Source organism: Rhamphochromis sp. 'chilingali', assembly GCF_963969265.1.
Source record: "Rhamphochromis sp. 'chilingali' genome assembly, chromosome: 14".
Classification (NCBI taxonomy): Eukaryota; Metazoa; Chordata; class Actinopteri; order Cichliformes; family Cichlidae; genus Rhamphochromis; species Rhamphochromis sp. 'chilingali'.
The window spans coordinates 27261222-27281711 of NC_137941.1; the positions used below are offsets into that span (position 1 = coordinate 27261222).

Below are 20490 nucleotides of genomic sequence, written 5' to 3' on the forward strand. Positions count from 1 at the left end.
ACAATCCTAGTCACCGATGAGCTCAGGGACAGTTTATCGGTTTTCAGCGTTGTTTTATTATTGTTTTTATCGTTAACTCGGTTTTCCTGGGTCTTTTCAGTGTGTTATGAATAAATCGTATTTTTTTCGGTACCGGTACTAGTTTTATTTTGTTGTATTTATCCGCGACACCTTAAAGGCCGTCCATCCATCCATCCATCCATCTTCATCCGCTTTGTCCGGGGCCGGGTCGCGGGGGCAGCAGCCTAAGCAAAGAGGCCCAGACCTCCCTCTCCCCAGCCACCTCCTCCAGCTTATCCGGGGGAATACCAAGGCGTTCCCAGGCCAGCCGAGAGATATAATCTCTCCAGCGTGTCCTGGGTCTGCCCCGGGGCCTCCTCCCGGTGGGACATGCCTGGAACACCTCACCCAGGAGGCGCCCAGGGGGCATCCTTGTCAGATGCCCGAACCACCTCAGCTGGCTCCTTTCGATGTGGAGCAGCAGCTGCTCTACTCTGAGCCCCTCCCGGATGGCCGAACTTCTCACCCTATCTCTAAGGGAGAGGCCAGCCACCCTTCGGAGGAAGCTCATTTCTGCCGCTTGTATCCACGATCTCGTTCTTTCGGTCACTACCCACAGCTCGTGGCCATAGGTGAGGGTAGGGACGTAGATCGACCGGTAAATTGAGAGCTTCGCTTTTACACTCAGCTCCCTCTTCACCACGACGGACCGGTGCAGCGTCCGCATTACTGCAGCTGCAGCCCCAATCCGTCTGTCGATCTCCGGCTCCCTTCTCCCATCACTCGCGAACAAGACCCCGAGATACTTGAACTCCTCCACTTGGGGCAGGAACTCATCCCCGACCCGGAGTGGGCACTCCACCCTTTTCCGGCTGAGAACCATGGCCTCAGATTTGGAGGTGCTGATCCTCATTCCCGCTGCTTCACACTCGGCTGCGAACCGTTCCAGTGCGAGCTGGAGGCCCTCACCCGATGAAGCCAACATCATCTGCAAAAATCAGAGATGAGATTCTGAGGCCACCAAAGCGAAAGCCCTCCGCCACTTGGCTGCGCCTAGAAATCCTGTCCATAAAAATTATGAACAGAACCGGAGACAAAGGGCAGCCCTGGCGGAGCCTATCACCCACCGGGAACGAGTCCGACTTATTGCCGGCAATGCGAACCAAGCTCTTGCAACGGTTGTATAGGGATCGAATGGCCCGTAGCAATGGGCCAGACACCCCATATTCCCGCAACACCTCCCACAGGACACCCCGAGGGACACGGTCGAATGCCTTCTCCAAGTCCACAAAACACATGTAGACTGGTTGGGCAAACTCCCATGCACCCTCAAGTATCCTGGAGAGGATAAAGAGCTGGTCCAGTGTTCGACGAAAACCGCATTGTTCCTCCTGTATCCGAGGTTCGACTAACGGACGAACTCTCCTTTCCAGCACCCTGGCATAGACTTTCCCAGGGAGGCTGAGGAGTGTGATCCCCCTGTAGTTGGAACACACCCTCCGGTCCCCTTTCTTAAAGATGGGGACCACCACCCCGGTCTGCCAGTCCACAGGTACTGCCCCTGATCTCCACGCAACATTGCAGAGGCGTGTCAACCAGGACAGCCCTACAACGTCCAGAGCCTTCAGGAACTTGGGGCGGACCTCATCAACACCAGGGGCTCTGCCACCAAGGAGTTGTTTAACTGCCTCAGCGACCTCGCCCCCGGAAAATTGTCAGGCGGTGGAAGGAATACTTCGAGGACCTCCTTAATCCCACTGACACGTCTTCCGAGGAGGAAGCAGAGTCTGGGGATGAGGGGAATGACCCACCTTAAAGGCCGGTCCATGAAAATATTGTCGAGCATAAACCGGTCCGTGGCGCAAAAAAGGTTGGGGACCGCTGTCTTAGCAGACTAATAACCAACCTTTTCCATCAATCTTCCAAGTACGCTTGCTGACAACTGTATTCAGTGTTGACAGTTTTGTGTTATACAAAAGTGTTGGATCTCCAAGTGATTAGGCTGTAAAAATGCTGCCCACCTCACTACAGGTTTCCTTTGAACCTTAAAACATGAGAAGACACTCCTAGGTCTTTCAAATAACAAAATATTTCATATAATATGTATTTAGCTTTTTGGACATGTGTTTAGGCACAGAGCTGCCGAGTGATTTGTAGACAAGCAGCTGTATGTTAAAATCAGTGTCCTGAATGACACTACTAGTGCTGGTGTAGTGAGCTTGTATTTTCTTGTCAGCAAGCTTTGTTTGAAAACTGTGTAGTTGTAGTTAGGAAAGTCCTGCAGTGGTGCGTTGTGGTGTAGTGGTGAATGGCATCCAAATAGACAAATTAACACTCTAATTTTTATGGTTTAATTTTAATGGAGAGACAGAATATCATTTAAAAAACACATACCAAAAAACATATTATACAAAAGTTATAATTTGCACCGAGTGAGAAAAGTGTTTGATCCCCTGAAAACCAGCCAGAATTCAGGCTCCTCTCAGTTGTATTCTCCAGTTTTAATTCCTCTTTCTGTCTCTTTAGGGTAACACAGTGCTCCATTTGGACTTGGTGACAGGCGCCTTGCGGAGGCTCATGATTTCCCCCGACAGTGATCAGTCTTCCAGCAGATCGTCGAACTGGTGGAACAGTAAGGAACAACAGGTCAGAAGACTCTGTGTCTCCAGAGACAAATTTAAATTCACTTGTGGCTCGTAAACTCTTTGCTTTTCATTCAAGGCTTTATTTTTTCCACGTGACTAGATTTAAATCTGACATTGAACTAGACTGCATTATGAAAAGACTTGTCAATTATTCATCTGATCATTCCGTGAAAAGATTTGAACTTAATGTGTTTTTGTTTCTGTGATTGTTGCCTGCAGGCAGGGTATAAAATGTGTCGTGACTTCTCCCACAAAAACTGGCTTCTGTTCTATAAGGAGGACAGGTAAACTACATCCATGACATTGTTACACAGCACCAGCATCCTGAAGTCCTGTGGTATCAGTCGCTGCTTTTGCATGTGCAGCAACCAGCTGGAGGTCCTGGATGTGCTTGAGGGACGAGTTCACTCCATCTCCCTTCCGATCAACCTAAAGTCTGTCTTCCTGGTGGCAGAGGACCGCTGGCTGCTGCTGGAGAGCAACTCTAACAAGTAAGTAATGGATCTCAAATATCTGTCCAGGTCTCTGGATTGAACTTTAAAATAATCGTGCATGTCTGACTGTATAGGAAGTTCCTGCTGACCAAGCCCATGCACATGGCAGCTGAAGACTCTGGAGTCTGTCAGCTTCACAGCATCAGTGAGGACTCAGTCAACTCAGGCCATGGAACAAGCTCAGGTATATATTTATACACACAGACACACACACACACAGAGTTGAAATGAAAAATCTTACTTTTCTTGTCTTTATCATTCAAGCTTGGGACCTCTACCAGAGGTCTGGGAGCTTAATGGTCCTGCGCAGTATCTTAGCTTTAACTAGACTGGTGCTCTTCTGGACACAGATCTGATGTCGTTCCTGGGATGTTGTGGTCTATCACACCAGGCAAGATCCTTGGTGCTGGCTGTGCAAAGATACCCAGAGACAATCCAGCACATAACAACAGTGTCCAGGATGCTAGCAGGCAGGGCATACATGGAATAGCAGAACCAGGTAGCCTGTATAATATACAGGAATACCTGTGCTGAGTATGGCCTGTCCCAAGGTCAAAATGGAAAATGCCCCTTTGAGTTGTTGAGAACAACCGAGTTATGATCCTGTAGGACTTCCAGTTACAGACAGGCAAAGTGGTGGCGGCTAATCAACTGGACATAGTGGTGGTAGACAAGCAGAGGAAGAGGGCTGTAATGATAGATGTAATCTGTATTGACTAGTGGCCTTTAGCTCTGATGGCCACAAGACGTGTCTTCGGGGTTTTCGTGGTCATCATGATCCTGATGACCCTGACTGATGAAAGCCACAAGCCTAAACACGTCAGTCCAGCAATAAAGATATGTTCTCTACAAGTTTTGACTTCTTGTGGTCATAAATCTTAGAAAGCTGATGTCAGTAACTGGTGGACAAATATGCAAAACAACTTCAAGATGTTGTTCAATGCTAGCGTCTGGAGGCCAAATATGCACTTACTTTTTCCATTCAAGAATATCCGTTTATATTTTTATCAATAAATAATTGAAAAGCTAATAACTTGTGATGTTGCTCATGTAGATCACCTTTAACTTTTAGAGACTGTTTCAAAGTGTTTGCTTGTTTAAATATGTCAAATATCCACTTGTGGGATATACTGTTTTTTTTTCTCCAACATTATATTCATCACATTTTTAAATGGACTAAAAAAGCCACAAAGAAACTAAAAAGAACAAACAAACAAAGCGGGTCCTACTGCGCTTAAAAGGTTTGCACGTTTTGATCGTAATTAGTGAAATCTCTTTTGAAATAATCTTTGTACCGTACCATAATTTATTGATATAGCACTTTAAAAACAGCACATGGGCAGCCAAAGTGCTGTACAGCAGAAATATAAAAAGTACAATAAATCAATAACAATAAATTAACAATGGCAGTTACTCACTGAGTCAAAAGCCAGCGGATAAAAATTTGTTTTTAACCTGGATTTAAAGACCAATACTGAAGTAGATTGCCTAATGTGACGAGGAAGAAGAAGAACTCTCAGTCTCCTCCAAGTTTCAGCCGCGATTTAGGGGCTGAGAGCAACAGCTGCTCAGCTGACCGGAGTAAACGAGGGGGGCTTCAGCAGATTGGACAAATATACAGGCGCCAAACTGTTTAAGGATTTACAATTTAAAATGATTTTAAATTGGAAGCCTTTGTAAGAAGGCCAGAACTGGAGTAATTTGCTCAAATTTTCTTTTACCAGTTAAAAACCGTGCTGCAGCATTATGCACCAGTTGCAGGTGTGACAGAGCGCCCTGGCCAACCCCTATTAAAAGGGAGTTCCAGTAATCCAAGCGTGAGGTTATAAAAGAATGGATGACAGTTTCCAAGTCACGCCTGGAGAGAAGAGGCTTACCTCTGACAGACGTCTGAGGTAAAAGAATGAAGATTTCACCAAGCCATTTACGTGGGCATCAAAACAAAGCGCACTGTCGATTTTTACCCCAAGATTAGTAACCGAGCTTTTCAGGGGTCAGAGCAGCAAAGTCAACATCTGGGGTACCAAAAGAACGACTGAGACCGAATAAAATTCCTTCAGTTTTCCGTTTGTTAAAATTTTAGAAATTTTGACTTAACATCGCTAAGACAATCAAGCAGGACTCCAACCGAGGAGCTGTCAGAGTGATTAAAAGATAGATAAAGCTGGCAATCGTCACCATATAGATGAAATGAAATTTTGTGTTTTCGGAAAATCGCACCTAATGGCAAACCGCAATCTCCCTATGTTTATTTAACAGATTTTCATGTTCTTCTGTATTGCTGTGTAGCAGTTCTTAAAGACCCAATTAACATGGAGACTGAAATAGAGAGAATTAAACTAATAACAGCTGTATTTCAGACCTCTAAGTTTATACATTAAATGGCCATAAGTTAAATACATTTTCAAATGTTTAGTCATTTGAAAAGTCTATAGCTCATAGTTGTCACACTTCAGTGGATTGTATTCTTAAGAGGAAATGCGGGAGCTTCTTGACAGGTTTCTAAATGATGTCATTTCTGCATTCTTCACATGAAGTACAAAGATTGAGTAGAGTTGAGTTCAGAAGTAGGGCAATTGATTTCCCAAGGAGCGAGGGCTTATAAAGAAATAAAAATTAATATTGAGTACGAGTGAGTTCAGCTTATTGATGTGACCCTCGACAACACTCAGTCCCAGTTTCCCCCAATGGACAAGTTTCTATTTCTTTCTTTTTCTCACTGCTTTCTTTCATGTTTCTGTTCCACCAAACTCATGCTGGTCCATCACTGCAGCCGAGTTGTCTATACCCCAGATGCTGTCATGTGAGCAGCTACCCAACGAGAACCTGAGTGCCGCTCTGAACCAGAAGATTGTTTCCCCTAACCGTGTGCTGGTTGACACAGATTCCTACGCGCGGCTCATCGTCGGCTTCCCAGATCTCATGGTGAGATTATGAGGGAATTTGGTGAAGAAATTTGTGTGACAATAATAATTCTTTTTCCAGTTTCCTGTCTTCTTTCTTTTTATGTTTCTACTAGAAGTAGAAATATCTAGTTTAACTCTATAGAGCTTGAAGGGAAGCGGGGTCATGTGGCGTTAACATTTTTTTGGAACCTATTTGAAAGTCAAAGCTAAGACAAGGCCTAGCTTTGAGTCTGTATTTTATCTGCCTGATTCATGTATGAAAAAATGAAAGCGTTAGAGAAGATGTTAATTGAAAACAAAGAGCATTGTGAGTGAGTTACTCTAATGCGTATGACCGATGGCTTAAGAGTGACGTTTTCCTTCGGATTTCTTCTCTTGATGAGTCACCTAATGAAGTGTACAGCTTTAAAAGACCCGTCAACCTATCAGCGATAAAGAGTGGTGACAGCGGGGCTCAAGCATTCTTCAGAGGAGGGCTTCGGAGCGCCACGGCCAAACAGGAGAATTGTGTCGGTCTGATCCCGGTCAATCAGGTGGTTCGAGCTCTTCCACCTAACAAAGTCCCCCTAAAAGAGCTGTACCCCAAAGGTCAGAGTTCACCTTACATAAAGGTTTTCAGGAAATATAAGTTTTGAAAGTTTTCAAAAGTTTAAAGATTAGTTTTCTTTGCCACGCAGACGTCACACCTCCAATGACAGCAGCATACCTGGAGGTGACTGATCTCAACTCCAAGAAGCTCAAATATATTCCTGTTCCAAGGTAAACCGCTGGTGTCTTACTACCTCACTACCTCATTCTGCAGTACTTTCAGAACAAGAGTGTAACTTTACATCCTTTGGCTCCAGCTAGAGGTCAGTGACAGCATTGCACTATAAAAGAAAAAAAACCCAAAAGTGCTAATATATCTTCTCTGCATCTTACATGTGTTCAACCTTGGAAACTTGTAATTTTTTTAGAGGACATATTACGCTTTTTTCCCCCTAATTTTTGTCTCTTAGACAAATGGATACTCATATTTAACATGGACCAGGTTCCAAAAAAATTAACCCAGCATATGTGAAAATTGTCATTTCAAGTACACCATTCTGCCGGTAAGCGCAGAAGCCCCTCCCATCATCTATTTAAGAGGGGCAGCTTTAAAGGGTGGAAAGAGATAAAACATTTGTTTCAGAGGATGATCTGAAGGCCTGCCCCAAGGCCCAGTATAAGATCTGTACAGACCATGAATAAATATCGTTACTATAATTGCATAGGATCTGGAATAGAAAAGAGTGGAATAAAAACTCAATGGTCCCTGCTTATCTAAATCAACTTCTTTTTCTGTGTTCTGTGTTGTGACCTTTTCTTGTATCTGTAATTGGCAGGTCAATGACTGTGTCGCCCTACACCAACTGGGTGTCCAAGGTGTCAGAGTGTGATGTGCTGATAGCTGCTCTTGGTTCTGGAGGTGTCGTCACGGTGGATATGGGCGGGTACATCCGTCTCTGGGAGACAGGATTAGACACCTTGCAGCACTCACTGATGGAATGGAGGAATATGATTGGCTCAGAGGACGGCAGACCCATACAGGTAATACAACAGAGTGTCTTTGAGCACATTACATGGCTCATTGATAAGTTTCTCTATAGAATTCCACAAAGTGGCAAATACAATGACTAGAAACGCTTGCAGCCTGCAGTTAATCTCCACACCACAGAGGGGCAGCACCTCTATTTTAAAGCAACTCTCCATTGGAAGTTGCTCTGCATGCTCGCCTCACTCTGGCAGAAGACATTAGCTGAAACATTTCTGTTTTTGTGCTAAAGGGAATATTTTCAGCTCCATAATTCATGACCCAGCTGTACCCAGGGTGGGTGGTTATGAATGGCTGGCTGTCGTGCTGATGATGCAATAGCTTTGACCCTTAGTGTAGGTCAGAACATTCAGACCAGAGCACTGAGACAGCATTGTTTAGGTGCCCACATGTGCACATAGACACAAACATTCTTGGCATATTGGAGTCGTCCACATGCAGAGAGCATTAGCTGCAGATCTGTGTTTGTTGCACCAGGCATGAAGATAGAAGATGCAACATGGCCTGAAAAAATGGTAACAAGGAGACCAATCATGAAGTTGTATAATATCAGTGACTAATTTTTGGAGTCTGAGCTATTTGCATTGGTTGCTGTAAAACATATCACAAGGCTATCCCAAGCGTCTTTGTGTGAGATTATAGACTCGAAAACACCCATAGCTCACCGTTTCTGCCTGTTTCTGGTTTAGATTTGTCAATAGTCATATCTTCTTTGGTGGGTCACCTTGAGTCCACTGTAGGTTAGACTTGGACAGACTCTCCCTGTGCTCAGTCTCAGCAAACAGCATGGGCTCTACTGAGTTTGTTCACAGCCGCCTAAAAGGCTCTCTATATCTGCTTTGCCAAACAGTGTACATACTACGTTAGCTCTATATGGGCGTAGATGTTTGCACAGTATGTGCCAAGTACCTTGTTTTTATGACATGGTTATAGAGCATAACAAAATGGGTTCTGACTAAAGTGTGAAGTGGAAAAAAGAAGGAAATCTGTTCATGCTGGAAGTGGTTAACAGGTTTAATAAACAAAGCTCATGTCATGATGGCTTATTGCCTTCGTAATACTCATTAATACCTCTACTGTATACTTCTGGAAAAGCACGCAATGAGCTATGTGTGTGTGCCCAAGTAAGCGTGGCGCCTCCACACGTCGCTCTGACTTTGCTCCATTACAGCATAGCTGACATCATTCCTGCAGACAAAGATACATAGGAGACATCACTCATCATCTATCTGCACGCATGGTGCCAGATTGGTGTCTGCAGCTATCCTGCATATTGCAACCAGTTATAGTCACTCAACCTGACACTTAATTGTGTGATTTGTTGTTTTTACACTTCCCTGTTTTCGGCAGGTTTGGCCAGGTGCCACTTTTCCATCTACCTGGCCTTTCCCCACTGACACAAGCTCTTCAGTTTCACTCATATTCATGCATGCACATGCTTGCTCCCTCAAAGTTTAAAGCATCTGTAGAAGTGTCTACAGATGCTTTGTCCCACCTTAATGGACATATTTGTATGCTGTACCAGTTGTAAAGTATAGGGCCAAGTATGTTAATACAAGTCATAAAAATATGGCATGTTGAACTCTGAGACAAAGCTTTCTAACCACATTGCTCACTTCATAAATTAGTCGATCTTAATAATAGTTTCCGAAATCTCTTTATGCCCATCCATTCATGCATCCATCTATATGTTCATTTTACTGAAAAGCCATTGATTAATGGTGCAGTGTTTCCTACACCATTAATTTCAGGTCATTCAGAACCTGCACGCACACACACAACATAACACAGCTTCATCAATCTGCAGATACACTGAATCACTGAGACCTTTATATAACACACAGAATATTTTTGAACGTTCGTGTACGGGCACGCATTTATGCTGACACCCACACACTAGCGTGCGCCCAGCATCACACTGGGACATGTATTTACTCAAGAAAAGGGCTGACCTCATGCACTATGTGTGACTGCATACACACATTCAAAAGTGTGTATTCACACTTACACCATCGCTCTTATATCACTGTCTGTCTGTAGTGGTCTGAAGGAGAATAAGAAATTTATGAGGTTATTTATCCTAGAAGACAAGGCGTGGACCGCAGATAAGAGACAGACAGAGACATATACTGGTAGAAAGCAAAAGAAAGAAAAAGGGAGGGGTAAAAACGTTGATTCCCACTGTCATTAAAAATGAAGTTTTCTCCACTGACGTTGCCGTCCTTTTTCCCTTAATTCCTTCTTTTGGTTTCTGCCTGTCTCTCAGCGCTAACGTGCCATCATTAGCTTACTGTTTATGAGTGGGACATGCAGCAACAGCAGCACACAAACACATTTATCCAAGATTTACGCAGTAATTTGACATCAACCATTCAGTTCTGTGGTGCTTCTTTAAACCCCAAATTGTGGTTACGGAGCGTAGTAATCTGTCTTTTGTTTGGAGCAGGAAATTCAAAATTACTTTAGCATGAGACAAGCACCAATCAAGCATGCTGTCCAAACATACCCAGACTCTGTGGAGAAATAAATGAAAATTGGCATCAATGCAGGTATTATAAGGTATTTACAGTTCAGCATGTTCTTCAAAGGTGTTTTCCTGCTCTTATGGAGCTGCTTAAACTGCATCAAAGCTTTGCCTTAAGCGTGATACAATCTTGGAATATTCATTCTAATCTAAGCAAACATCTCTACGCATGAAGCATTCAACTCTTAATTTCATTCATTACAGTGTGTGGTTTTATCAGTTTCGCGTGACTGGTAAGAATCATCCATCCTTAAATCCTTTTATGCTAAAGACGCCAGTATTAAAAAAAACAAAAAAAGCGAGGGTTTTAATTCAATTGTGTGTCATTGTTTAAATCAGTGGTGTCAAACAGAAGGCCTGGGGGCCAAATTAGCCCGACAGAGACTCCCAATATCTTAAAATCCCACTGGACGGCTTTGGAAAATGTGAAGAAGGGCATATGTTTGGGACTTTATTTTACAGTTTTTCCTACTGATCTATTTGTCTATACAGAAAAAAAGAAGAAGCAAAAACTGTGTTTTCTTATTACAAGACATTTTGGGAAATGAGGTACTTTTTATGTAATTTTACAGATCTATTAATTACAATTTAGTCCCAAAGAGTCATCCTGACAGATTTCTTTTCATTTACTACAGCAGAATTTCTTCATCGTGTTGAAAAACTGAGATGTACTGTGGATTAAATATTGTGTTATTTTTTTTCATATGAACATAAGTAAGAGATTCCATATGTGTTTAAGCTTCTGTACTTCTGTACTTCATATCTGGTTATAAACTTTATAAAATCTGTTATTTTAAACATGCTCAAGAGGTCCAGTTCAGTGGCTCGGATATGTGGAGGTAAAGCAATGCCCCAACGACCTTCTAATCCATTCAAATGGAGGAATTATAAAAAAGAGAATGTACAGTTTTATGTGAGATGTTGCATAGAGGTTAAAACCATTTTTTCAGTGAATTTTAACATGAAAGTCCATGTTTTTTTCACCTTTCCATGACATCTATTTTTCAGCCTGGGAGGTCATCGGTTGTGTTTTTCAAAGACAATGAGCATTCAGTTGCTGTAGCAAGATCTACTGGAACAGTTATAGTTTAGCCAACATTAGCTGTGTCTGAAATCACTCATTTACTAATCCTGGTATAATAGACAGCCGATAGTTCACTCAAAGCTGAACAGTAACTGACATAATGAACACACGCTTGCACATTGTGTCATTACCATAGGCTGTTCAGACTTTAACAATCATTCTGGAAACTCTAAATTCAGCACATTTGTGAGACTGTAAGTACGTTTTTCTTTTCTCTTCTTTTCTGTTCTGTCGTTCCAGTTTTAAGGGCACTACACGGATAAGTTCTCATCCTTAATTAAGACATTCTGATCAGTTGATGCAAATTATATGTAACACACCATGTAGCAAACAGGGAATGATTTTAGACATGACCTTTTATTACAGCTAAAGATGATACAAATATTTTTGTGTGCATAAATATCTTTTATGGAATTAAAGGAGAACAATTTGTGTTAATACATCAAAATATAGCTTTTATAATGGATTTTATATTAGATTAGAACTCAACACTAGTTGAGTTCTAAGAACTCAACCCTTTTCCTGGTTTGACAGAGTCAGATTAGAGTGCATTAGCAGTGTGGTGATACATTCATAATTATGCTGCGACGCAGAGAGAGTGTTATATCTATATACAGTGTGATGACAAGGGTGAATTACTGAAATAAGCCGACGCTGAGAAAATCCCATAGCTCAACTTCCTCTGTGAATGACAGGCACAAAATGAGCATCGGGGACCAGGTGATGTTAACCTGATGGAGATGGTGCTAGGTTGGTGGCACTAACTTTTATCGAGTGATTGCAATCTCATTCAAAAACACTTGTATAGCAACTGTAAGCCTTAAAGTCATATTCCTGTGGATCAAGTGCACACACCCACTCCTCAACATGACACAGCTGTGTGCAGCACAGCTCATGTTATGCAGAGGTTTCTGAGAGGCACGTTAGTGTGTAATCAGAGATCAGTTACAGTGGTGGAGGTGAGCTTTGGTTATTGACCAAGGTCTCACTACTTACTTAGGTTAACACTAGTTTCTTCTTAATTTTTTTAAAGACATTTTTACTGTCGGCCAGTATAGGCAATCCTCATGTCAGTCTGTTGTGTAAGGCAGCCCACACAGCTGGAGTTCTGCTGTGATTGTGCCTCACTCTTTGAGTCTGTGTCTATTTGTAGGAAAGGAGAGTGTTTAAAGTTGTGCTTTGCATGTATGGCTTGATTAGCTATTTATCAATGAAAAATCAAAAACATTGGTCCAGTCACGCATGTTGTTGTCCAACTGTAATCAAGCGCATCAAGCTAAGTACCATAACATGGCTTTAAATAGCCAGGCCTCAATTGTTTTCTGCAACCTTTGAGGCTGGTCTTGGCAAGGCTACACATCAGCATCAACATGAAAAAGCATCATTTTGGCTCCAGTGATTGGTTTGGGGACATCTCCCCTTGGGAAAAGGAAAAAGTGAATAAAATATTTTGATCTTTATTTGGTTTTTTTTAAAGATATTCTCCCGCGTTTGTTCATTTGTCACTATGTTACTCATATGTGAACTCATAACTTCACAGTATGCTACGTATGAAAATTGGGACTGATGAGTAGACGTGGTAGAGGTGGATGGTTTGAAGCAGCAGGCAGAGAGACATTTCACAGATGGTGATGGGAGCTAAAATAGGCTGCCAAACTTAGAGGGTGTGTTTGTGATGTGATGTGAAGAGAGGGTCAGGTTATGTGTGTGTGACGCAGAGCAACTCCAGTTCTCTGCCCGAACTAGCTCGCAGGGTTCCCTCCATCTGTGCTCTCACGTTGTAATGGTGACACATGCTCTACATTACCTCCAGTCTCCCTCTGTCTTATTATTTTAAGGCTGACGAGTGACTTTGTCTGCAATAAAATAATATCAGAAATGTCAAATCTACTTTTAGACACACTTTAACAGTTAGTTGTCTTAAATTTAAAATTGGAATTTATTATACATTCTGTATACATTCTTTCTAATGGCCAGCAGGGGCGATTCATCTGGTTGCATTTGTATAGACTGTGGAAAAATGACTCTCATTTTGTGAATTTAGCAGACACTTTGAAGATGAGTTCATGGTCTTAATCGCTATTTTCAGTTCTTATTGAAAGCAACTTGATGTTCATTTTAAACTATGCTCCCCATTGGTGTCTCAAAGGTTGACAACACAGGATATGATTTAGAAGGACCTTATATTGTGATCAACAAGCTGCTGCTGTGTAAGTCGTGTTTAGAGGTGCAGCTTGATTTAAAACGTTAATGTGAATCTGTTCAAGGATCCAAACATCTGTTGTCTGTCTGGTAAATCCCGTCATCAATAATAGAGCCTCTGTTTAAGCTCAGTACCACAATGGGCATTATCTTGTCCGTATAATCTGACTTGCTGTGTATCAGACTGGTGCTCCTAATCTGAACTAAATATAGAGAGCACTGCTGATCCAGCAGCTTCGTGCAGGTGTGGGAACAGAGCCTGAGCTCTGAGCTCCTCTGTGTGTCAGTGTGATGCGTGGATACTGGGTGAGGACGGGGAGGGGAGGGGTCCTTTTCAGCAAACTGCCGCTCCCTTCAGATAAGTCTCTGTTAACCGCTCAGACCACAAGAAACCAATAAAAAAATCAACAGCAGAAAAGATAATAACTTGAACATACACACAGCGCTTTCCACAGTTTACAAGAGACCTTCTTCCCCCCACAGATACCATTTGAATTCCTGCAATATGTAAGAATGCAGCTGAACCACAGGGGATACACTTAGTCTCTCACTGAACTACCCGTTTCTCTCTCAGTCCTTCAAGCGTGCCAGACTCTGGCCTGCCGCCCTGCCTCAGAGTGAGAGGCAGCATGCTGATTTTGGCTCTGATGGTGCCATTGAGATGGACCTAAAAAAGCAAAGTTTTAACCTCTGTGTCTCCTTCCCTCCGTCTATTATCCCCCCTGCAGAGAAAGACAGAGCTTATTCTGTCCATTCTGCTAAGACCTCACTACTAAATGATAGAGACTCCTTTAATTCTAATAATGCTTTGACTGATAATGCTATGTAACTGACTGTTTGGTTGTGTGTATGGCCCTCACATACTAGTTCAGTGCATCATGACATTGCAGAGAAAGGTTTTAGAGAAATGATCTGGGCTTATCAAGAAATGATGGCTGATCTCAAACCGGATTACATTAGGTGCTATTTGAACACACATACTTAGATTCTTTTTCATAATATGGATACATTTTTAGCTTGTCAGTTCAATTTACTCTAAAATAATAGAAATACCGAATTATTATTTTGTGCATTTTTGTTATTTTGTATCAAAAAATGAGCATGTTTTTGTTGGATGTTTATGGCATTTTTATGACATCACCCACATGGCTTCCCTTCATCCTATCCTTGCAGATCACCATCCAGAGGGACAGTGGCCTGGATGTCAGCGCCCCGAAACATGGCAAGATCGACCCCCACAATGCTCCTCATGTCGGGGGTAACCAGTGGGCGGGAGGCACAGGTAACAGTTGTTTCTGACCACATTGTAACATGCATGAAATAAAAAAATCCATGTGTCCAAATATATCCACAGACCCTTCTATAAACCCATTGCCATAACTTGTAATGTAACCTATTAATATGTCCCTAGTATTGTAACTACATGCATGACACGTACACATTTTCGACTCTTTCTTCTGCTAACATTTTTTTTTTAAATTGACTGGAAGAGAATGGATCCCCTTGAAGTGAGAAACTCCACCACCAACTAGTGTTTTGGCAGCAAAATTGCTGAACTTGGTTAGTCTGCATCATAGACACAACATAGATTATGTATCGTCATCTCAGGCACAAATCTCTGGCTGTGAAGATAGGAGCCTCACCCACCTGCTGTTCAAACCCGTTTATGATGGCAACCAATCTGAACAAAGCTGAAATGGCTTCTTTCAGTCAGAGGCCTAGTATAAGATAAAGAGGCACAGACAACTCCAAAATAAAAATGTCAAGCTTGTTAGCAGCATTATAGGTCCTTTTGAGTCAGAAGATGTGGTCAAATTTAGAAGGCAGCAGGAAAAATCGTCATCAGTCGTAGTGGTGAAACAGTCAGTTAATGTATCGTCTGTCAACAGAAAATTAACAACTTTTATATAGTCAGTTATAATGATAATGATCTGTTTTACATTTGTGAGGTATGGCAATACTTTTGTGTCAACGTTTATTAATGACAAAAGCTTTTGTAACAGTTTGAATCGCTTTCTCTACAGGTGGCAGAGACACAGCAGGGCTGGGTGGCAAGGGAGGCCCCTATCGTCTGGATGCAGGGCATAAGGTCTATCAGGTTTCACAGGTGGAGAAGGATGCGGTTCCTGAAGAGGTCCGTAAGGCAGCCCGAGAAATGGCTGAAAAGGCCTTCAAAGAAAGGTAATATGCATGAAATGCATGCTAAAAATAGCTGTGCGGTGTTGGAAAGCACGCTTGATCTTTAACCATATCCAAATAGAGTTAACGCCACAGGTGCAAAACCATGGAGAGGTGTGCAGACTTTTTTTGTTGGTTTTTTGTTCACTGATTGTTGCAAAAAAACAACAACTGAAGTGTCTGAGGTGTATAATGTAATGTGATGTGAACCAGATGTGTGTGAACAATACGCATGTGTGGGCCATCTGCCACCCCAGGTATGGTGCACCAAACAACTCCAGGGTGCTCTGTCCCAGCTGGATGGTAAAGCACAGTGGTAGATCCCACTGGGCGACCTCTGTGTGTGTGTGTGTGTGTGTGTGTGTGTGTGTGTGTGTGTGTGTGTGTGTGTGTGTGTGTGTGTGTGTGTGTGTGTGTGTGTGTGTGCGCGCGCGTGTTGAGCCCATATTCACTTCAGAGGAGGTTAGGTTGCGAGGGCATCACTTTCACCAGCTCATCCATGAAGGGCGTCTCTGTTCACTTTAGCTTCAAACAGTCCCCCCTTCCCCCTCCCTCTTTCCTGCATTGCCCTTCTCATACACTGCCTGCTTTCACCCCAAGAGGACAACCTCTCAGATTCTCCTCTCTCTCTCTTTCCCCCTCTTCTCTTCCCTCTGTCTTTACCCATTTTAATAGCCTTGTTTTTCAGATTTTTTCCTCTGCCTTGTCTTCAGCCTGTCTATCACTAAGCTCAGATAATATCTAGTAGCTACATGCTGACGCTCTGCTATTCACTCACATGTCACTCTAACAGGTAAGCACAGACATATAAATAAAGGGCTGCTTGATTTTTCTTTTCCATGCCACAAGCCAACACTGTCAGCCTTTTTCCTATTCCTTCCCAATGTGTGTCCAAAGTCATATGTTTACTTAGCTTTAAGTTAAGCATCAGTAAAACTAAGATCTTTGCAGAAACCTTTAAGTAAGTGACACACGCACACACACACGCACACACACACGCACGCACACACACACACACACAAAGATCTTCTGCTTGTTTTCAGTGGTGGTGAAAGACACCAGAAATAGTAAAACTCCCATTTCGATCCTGTGTTTTGTGGCCTTGTTCTTTCCTCTTTGCAGTCATCCCCTTCTTTACAGTTTCACTCTTGCTGCATCCTTACTTTTTATTTGAATTCCATAGTGGGTTTATGGACGTGCCCTTAGGATCTGCCTCCTCAAATGCAAGAAAAGCAAAAGTTATATATAAACAAGAAGAAATGCTGGTTTGCAATGCAGTTTATTTAAGATGGTCCAATCAAAATCTGAATTTCCCTTTGTTATCATGGAAAAAGCATCCTTTGGTCTAAATAGGTGCAGGAGTATCCAGCTTGCTGTTAAAAGCCAGCATCCATAATGGTATTGGTGGGTTTGAGTGCAGCTGGTATAACTAACACTTATATTTGAAAATGCACCACAAATGAACAACAGATCCAGACGCCTTTTTGGAGACCTCTTGTTTTATTTCTGCAAAACAGAGCCACATCACATTCTGCATGTATTACATCAGCGCTGATATCAGACCTCAGCATGTCATGTCTGGCCTGCAGACAGTTTTTCCTGTGCTGCAGGAAACACTGAAAACATTTGATGGATTATGAACAAAAACTGCAGGAAAGGAAGCTGGAAAAACTGGAAAACATTTGAGTTGCAGTTGTTCCTCTCATTTCCCGAAGTCTTCCAGTGTGGTTTCAATGAGATTCGTTTACAAATAATCACATTGTTGTTAAATTTACACTTCATCCACTGGTTCAGCTTGGAAACACGATTGTAGTTATGTTTAAGGAAATCCAAAGCAAATACACAAGAATGAGGTTTCCTAAATACCAGAGTAACAGATCCAAATCCAAAAAATGGGTGTCCCGCTTCAAGATTTAATGGGTGTTAACAAAGCTGTTATTGTTTAGTGAGGACTGTATTTCAAAGTTTCATTGCAATGACTGTAAAGAAATGCTCACATAATGTGACAGTTAATAGTCAGGCGACCACAAAGGCCTATTTAACCGCTCAGTTCCTCTAATTAAATGCATGACAATAAAGGAGTGAAAAAACACTATGAAAAATAGGAAAATAAAACTGTCTCTGTCCTTGGAAAAGGAGCTTTTTTGAGTGGAGGACAGCTTGTTTAGTAGCAGGGAGTGTCAACCTTAAGTCTTTGTTTTTGTGGTTGTTGTATGTGAGTTTTCAGTGTGCTGGCTCCACCTTATTTAGTAAAAACCCTCTGTTGCTCTCTCCCGTATAAGTCAAGGTTCAGGAATTTGCAGGAAATAGCTCCGGCCGCTGGCCAGAGTGTCTGCTCGCCACATCCATTGCATGCATCCTCACACTGATGCACGTATACACACACATAGGAATGTGTGGAGGAAGGCGTTGCTCTTGTTTTGTGGACTGACGCGACGCAGTAAGAATACACAGAAACAAACAAAATGGCTGTGTGTGTAGGTCCGATATTACTTAATGCAGATCAAGTTTGTTTATTGTACATTTACCTTTATTTAATTTCCTTTTAGATTCATTTGACATAGATTCTACTCCAAGAGTCCAAGAGGACACTAATATGATATGATGAGTGGTATACCTAACAGCTGAGTAGTAAAAACTTTGAAGTATCATTTATTTATATAAGTTGTAGGAAGGTCATTCACAAACAGTGAGGATGTGCACAGGGGATACTCTGCAAACAAATTTAGACTGGTCTCAGATCAGATGTGCACAAGTGATAAAGGCCTTTAATTCAATCCAATTTAGTTTTAAAGAAATAAATAATCATAATAATAATTCTGTCGTTATTTACTGTTTTCCAGAAGAATACAAACCAAAAAAGGCTCATGGAATTAATTCAAAGAAATTAAATTATATATTAAGGTTAGTCATAAGGTTTGGGCTTTAGCAAACCCGTTTATTAAAATATATTCCAATAAGCAACCCTTTCACTACAAGGCCCCAGTCGTCACATTAGTGATCATAGATCAATTATAAATGCTTTGCATCATGAAACTGCATTCATTAAACAAATATCATTATTGTCACTTATATACTGTTTTTGAAGCCTCCGTTAATGAAGCCTGAGATGCAGTTTCTTTTTTTCTAATAGGAAGTAACAAATTGAGTGGATGCAAATTAAAAATATTAGCTTTTCAAACTACAAATTCTTGTCTTTATACTGCATGACTTACCTGAATTAACATTTTTTAAAACTGCCATCCAAGTGTTGGTGATTATGAGTTTGTGTGTGTGTGTGTGTGTGTGTGTGTGTGTGTGTGTGTGTGTGTGTGTGTGTGTGTGTGTGTGTGTGTGTGTGTGTGTGAATGCATGATCTGTTTTGATTGCATAGCCGATGCCTGTGCAGTCTGTGTCAGTATTTTGTCTGAATCTGCTCACACACAACCGATCCACACAGATTTGTTGCAGCCTGTGATAGATAAGGCTTACTCTCATCCCTGCATTGTTTTTTTTAAGTCACTGCTCTGAATGTCTGCAGTGTTGACGGTCTAGTCGTCACCAAAGGTTTCAAATGCGTGTCAGAGGATTTCACCCACTTTGCACACACATACACACACCAGCATGAAGGACCCTTACCACGCTTAAGGAAGGTTCTGTGTCTTTGTGTATAAGTAATACTAAAGTACCTGCACGCTGGCGTTACACCGATAAGCATGACTTGGGGAGAAAGGAGCACCTGTGTCTTGATGCCCGCAGGTGTGTTCTGGAGAGCACATGGGTTCATATTTAGAAACACTGACCCTTTGTCAGTTTGTTCTCAGGTGTCCTGGGCTAATGAAAAAAGGGCTCTGTTTGTACTCTTTCTGTATCTCACTGCCTCAAGATGCACACGGTGTTAATTTGGACAATAAAGGTTTAGTCATAGCTAATGCCATGCATCTCCCCCTCCCCTCTGTTTTTGTCTGACTTTTTGTCTCAGGTTGAAGGAGATTGATATGAGTGAATACGATGCTGCTACATACGAGCGCTTCTCCAGTGCCGTGAGGAGACAAGTTCAGTCACTCCGCATCATCCTGGACAGTTTACAGGTTGGCGTCACACCACACACTGTTTGTGTTTAACACAAGTTTCCTTGTTTGAAGGTATCAGTGTTTTTGCAACATCCAGGTTCATCTGCAGTAGCTTTTTTTATTTATTGCTCAGTCCCAATATTATAAAATGAGTAAAATATTGAAAGCCAAGATTCCCAATTTGCTGGTTTAAGTGGTTGCTTGTAATGACAGGCTCGTCTTTGTCAGATCAGTTTATTTAAACACCACCAACTCAGGCTGCAGTATCTTCTATTGTACGGCTTGACACTGAAAAAAGTCATGGGGTCATAAAGTCAGCAGATGACAATTGGTTGACCTTATACATCCTCGCACGTGGTGCTGGACACGGAAAGAGGGGGCGCTGTCCCCCAGGAGCACTCTGATTTGTTAAAGAGAATGCGGACTAAGATCACAGGGAGTGGTGGTATTGTCTACGTTTCATTATTTTGGTTTCCACTTTCCGCCCTTTGTTTGGGCGTCTTAGTGCGAGCGTCTCTGGTGGGTGTGCTTGTTTGTGTGCGTTCATGGGCATCTGACAAGAACGCAATCATGCAGCCACGATTACAGAGCAGTGACACTGAACTGTGCTCTATTATTCTTCTATCCAGGTGTGAAGGTGTTTTTTTGCATGTGTTGTGCTGTGGAGGGTGTGTGATTTTGTTTTCCATCCAGGTGGGCTTTGAACATGAGTTTGGTTGTAATTTGCGTTTGTCCTTATTGCCTTGGGCAGCTTCTTCACTGGAAAGATGATGGAGATCCCACTAAAACCCAGCAGGCAAGACGCTATGAAGTCATGTCAATTTTTATGCCA

The 20490-nt window shown here is 42.2% G+C and overlaps 1 protein-coding gene across 1 annotated transcript in view; it reads left to right on the plus strand.

Moving 5' to 3' along the window:
• Positions 1 to 20490, plus strand: part of vwa8 (von Willebrand factor A domain containing 8) — an 89001-nt gene that overhangs the window by 60248 nt on the left and 8263 nt on the right. The window contains exons 30-40 of the mRNA XM_080903307.1: positions 2527 to 2646; positions 2865 to 2929; positions 3011 to 3136; positions 3214 to 3323; positions 5913 to 6064; positions 6429 to 6633; positions 6723 to 6804; positions 7410 to 7614; positions 14602 to 14710; positions 15453 to 15609; positions 19568 to 19676. Coding sequence (XP_080759433.1) covers positions 2527 to 2646; positions 2865 to 2929; positions 3011 to 3136; positions 3214 to 3323; positions 5913 to 6064; positions 6429 to 6633; positions 6723 to 6804; positions 7410 to 7614; positions 14602 to 14710; positions 15453 to 15609; positions 19568 to 19676 — 1440 coding nt within the window. The remainder of the gene's footprint in view (positions 1 to 2526; positions 2647 to 2864; positions 2930 to 3010; positions 3137 to 3213; positions 3324 to 5912; positions 6065 to 6428; positions 6634 to 6722; positions 6805 to 7409; positions 7615 to 14601; positions 14711 to 15452; positions 15610 to 19567; positions 19677 to 20490) is intronic.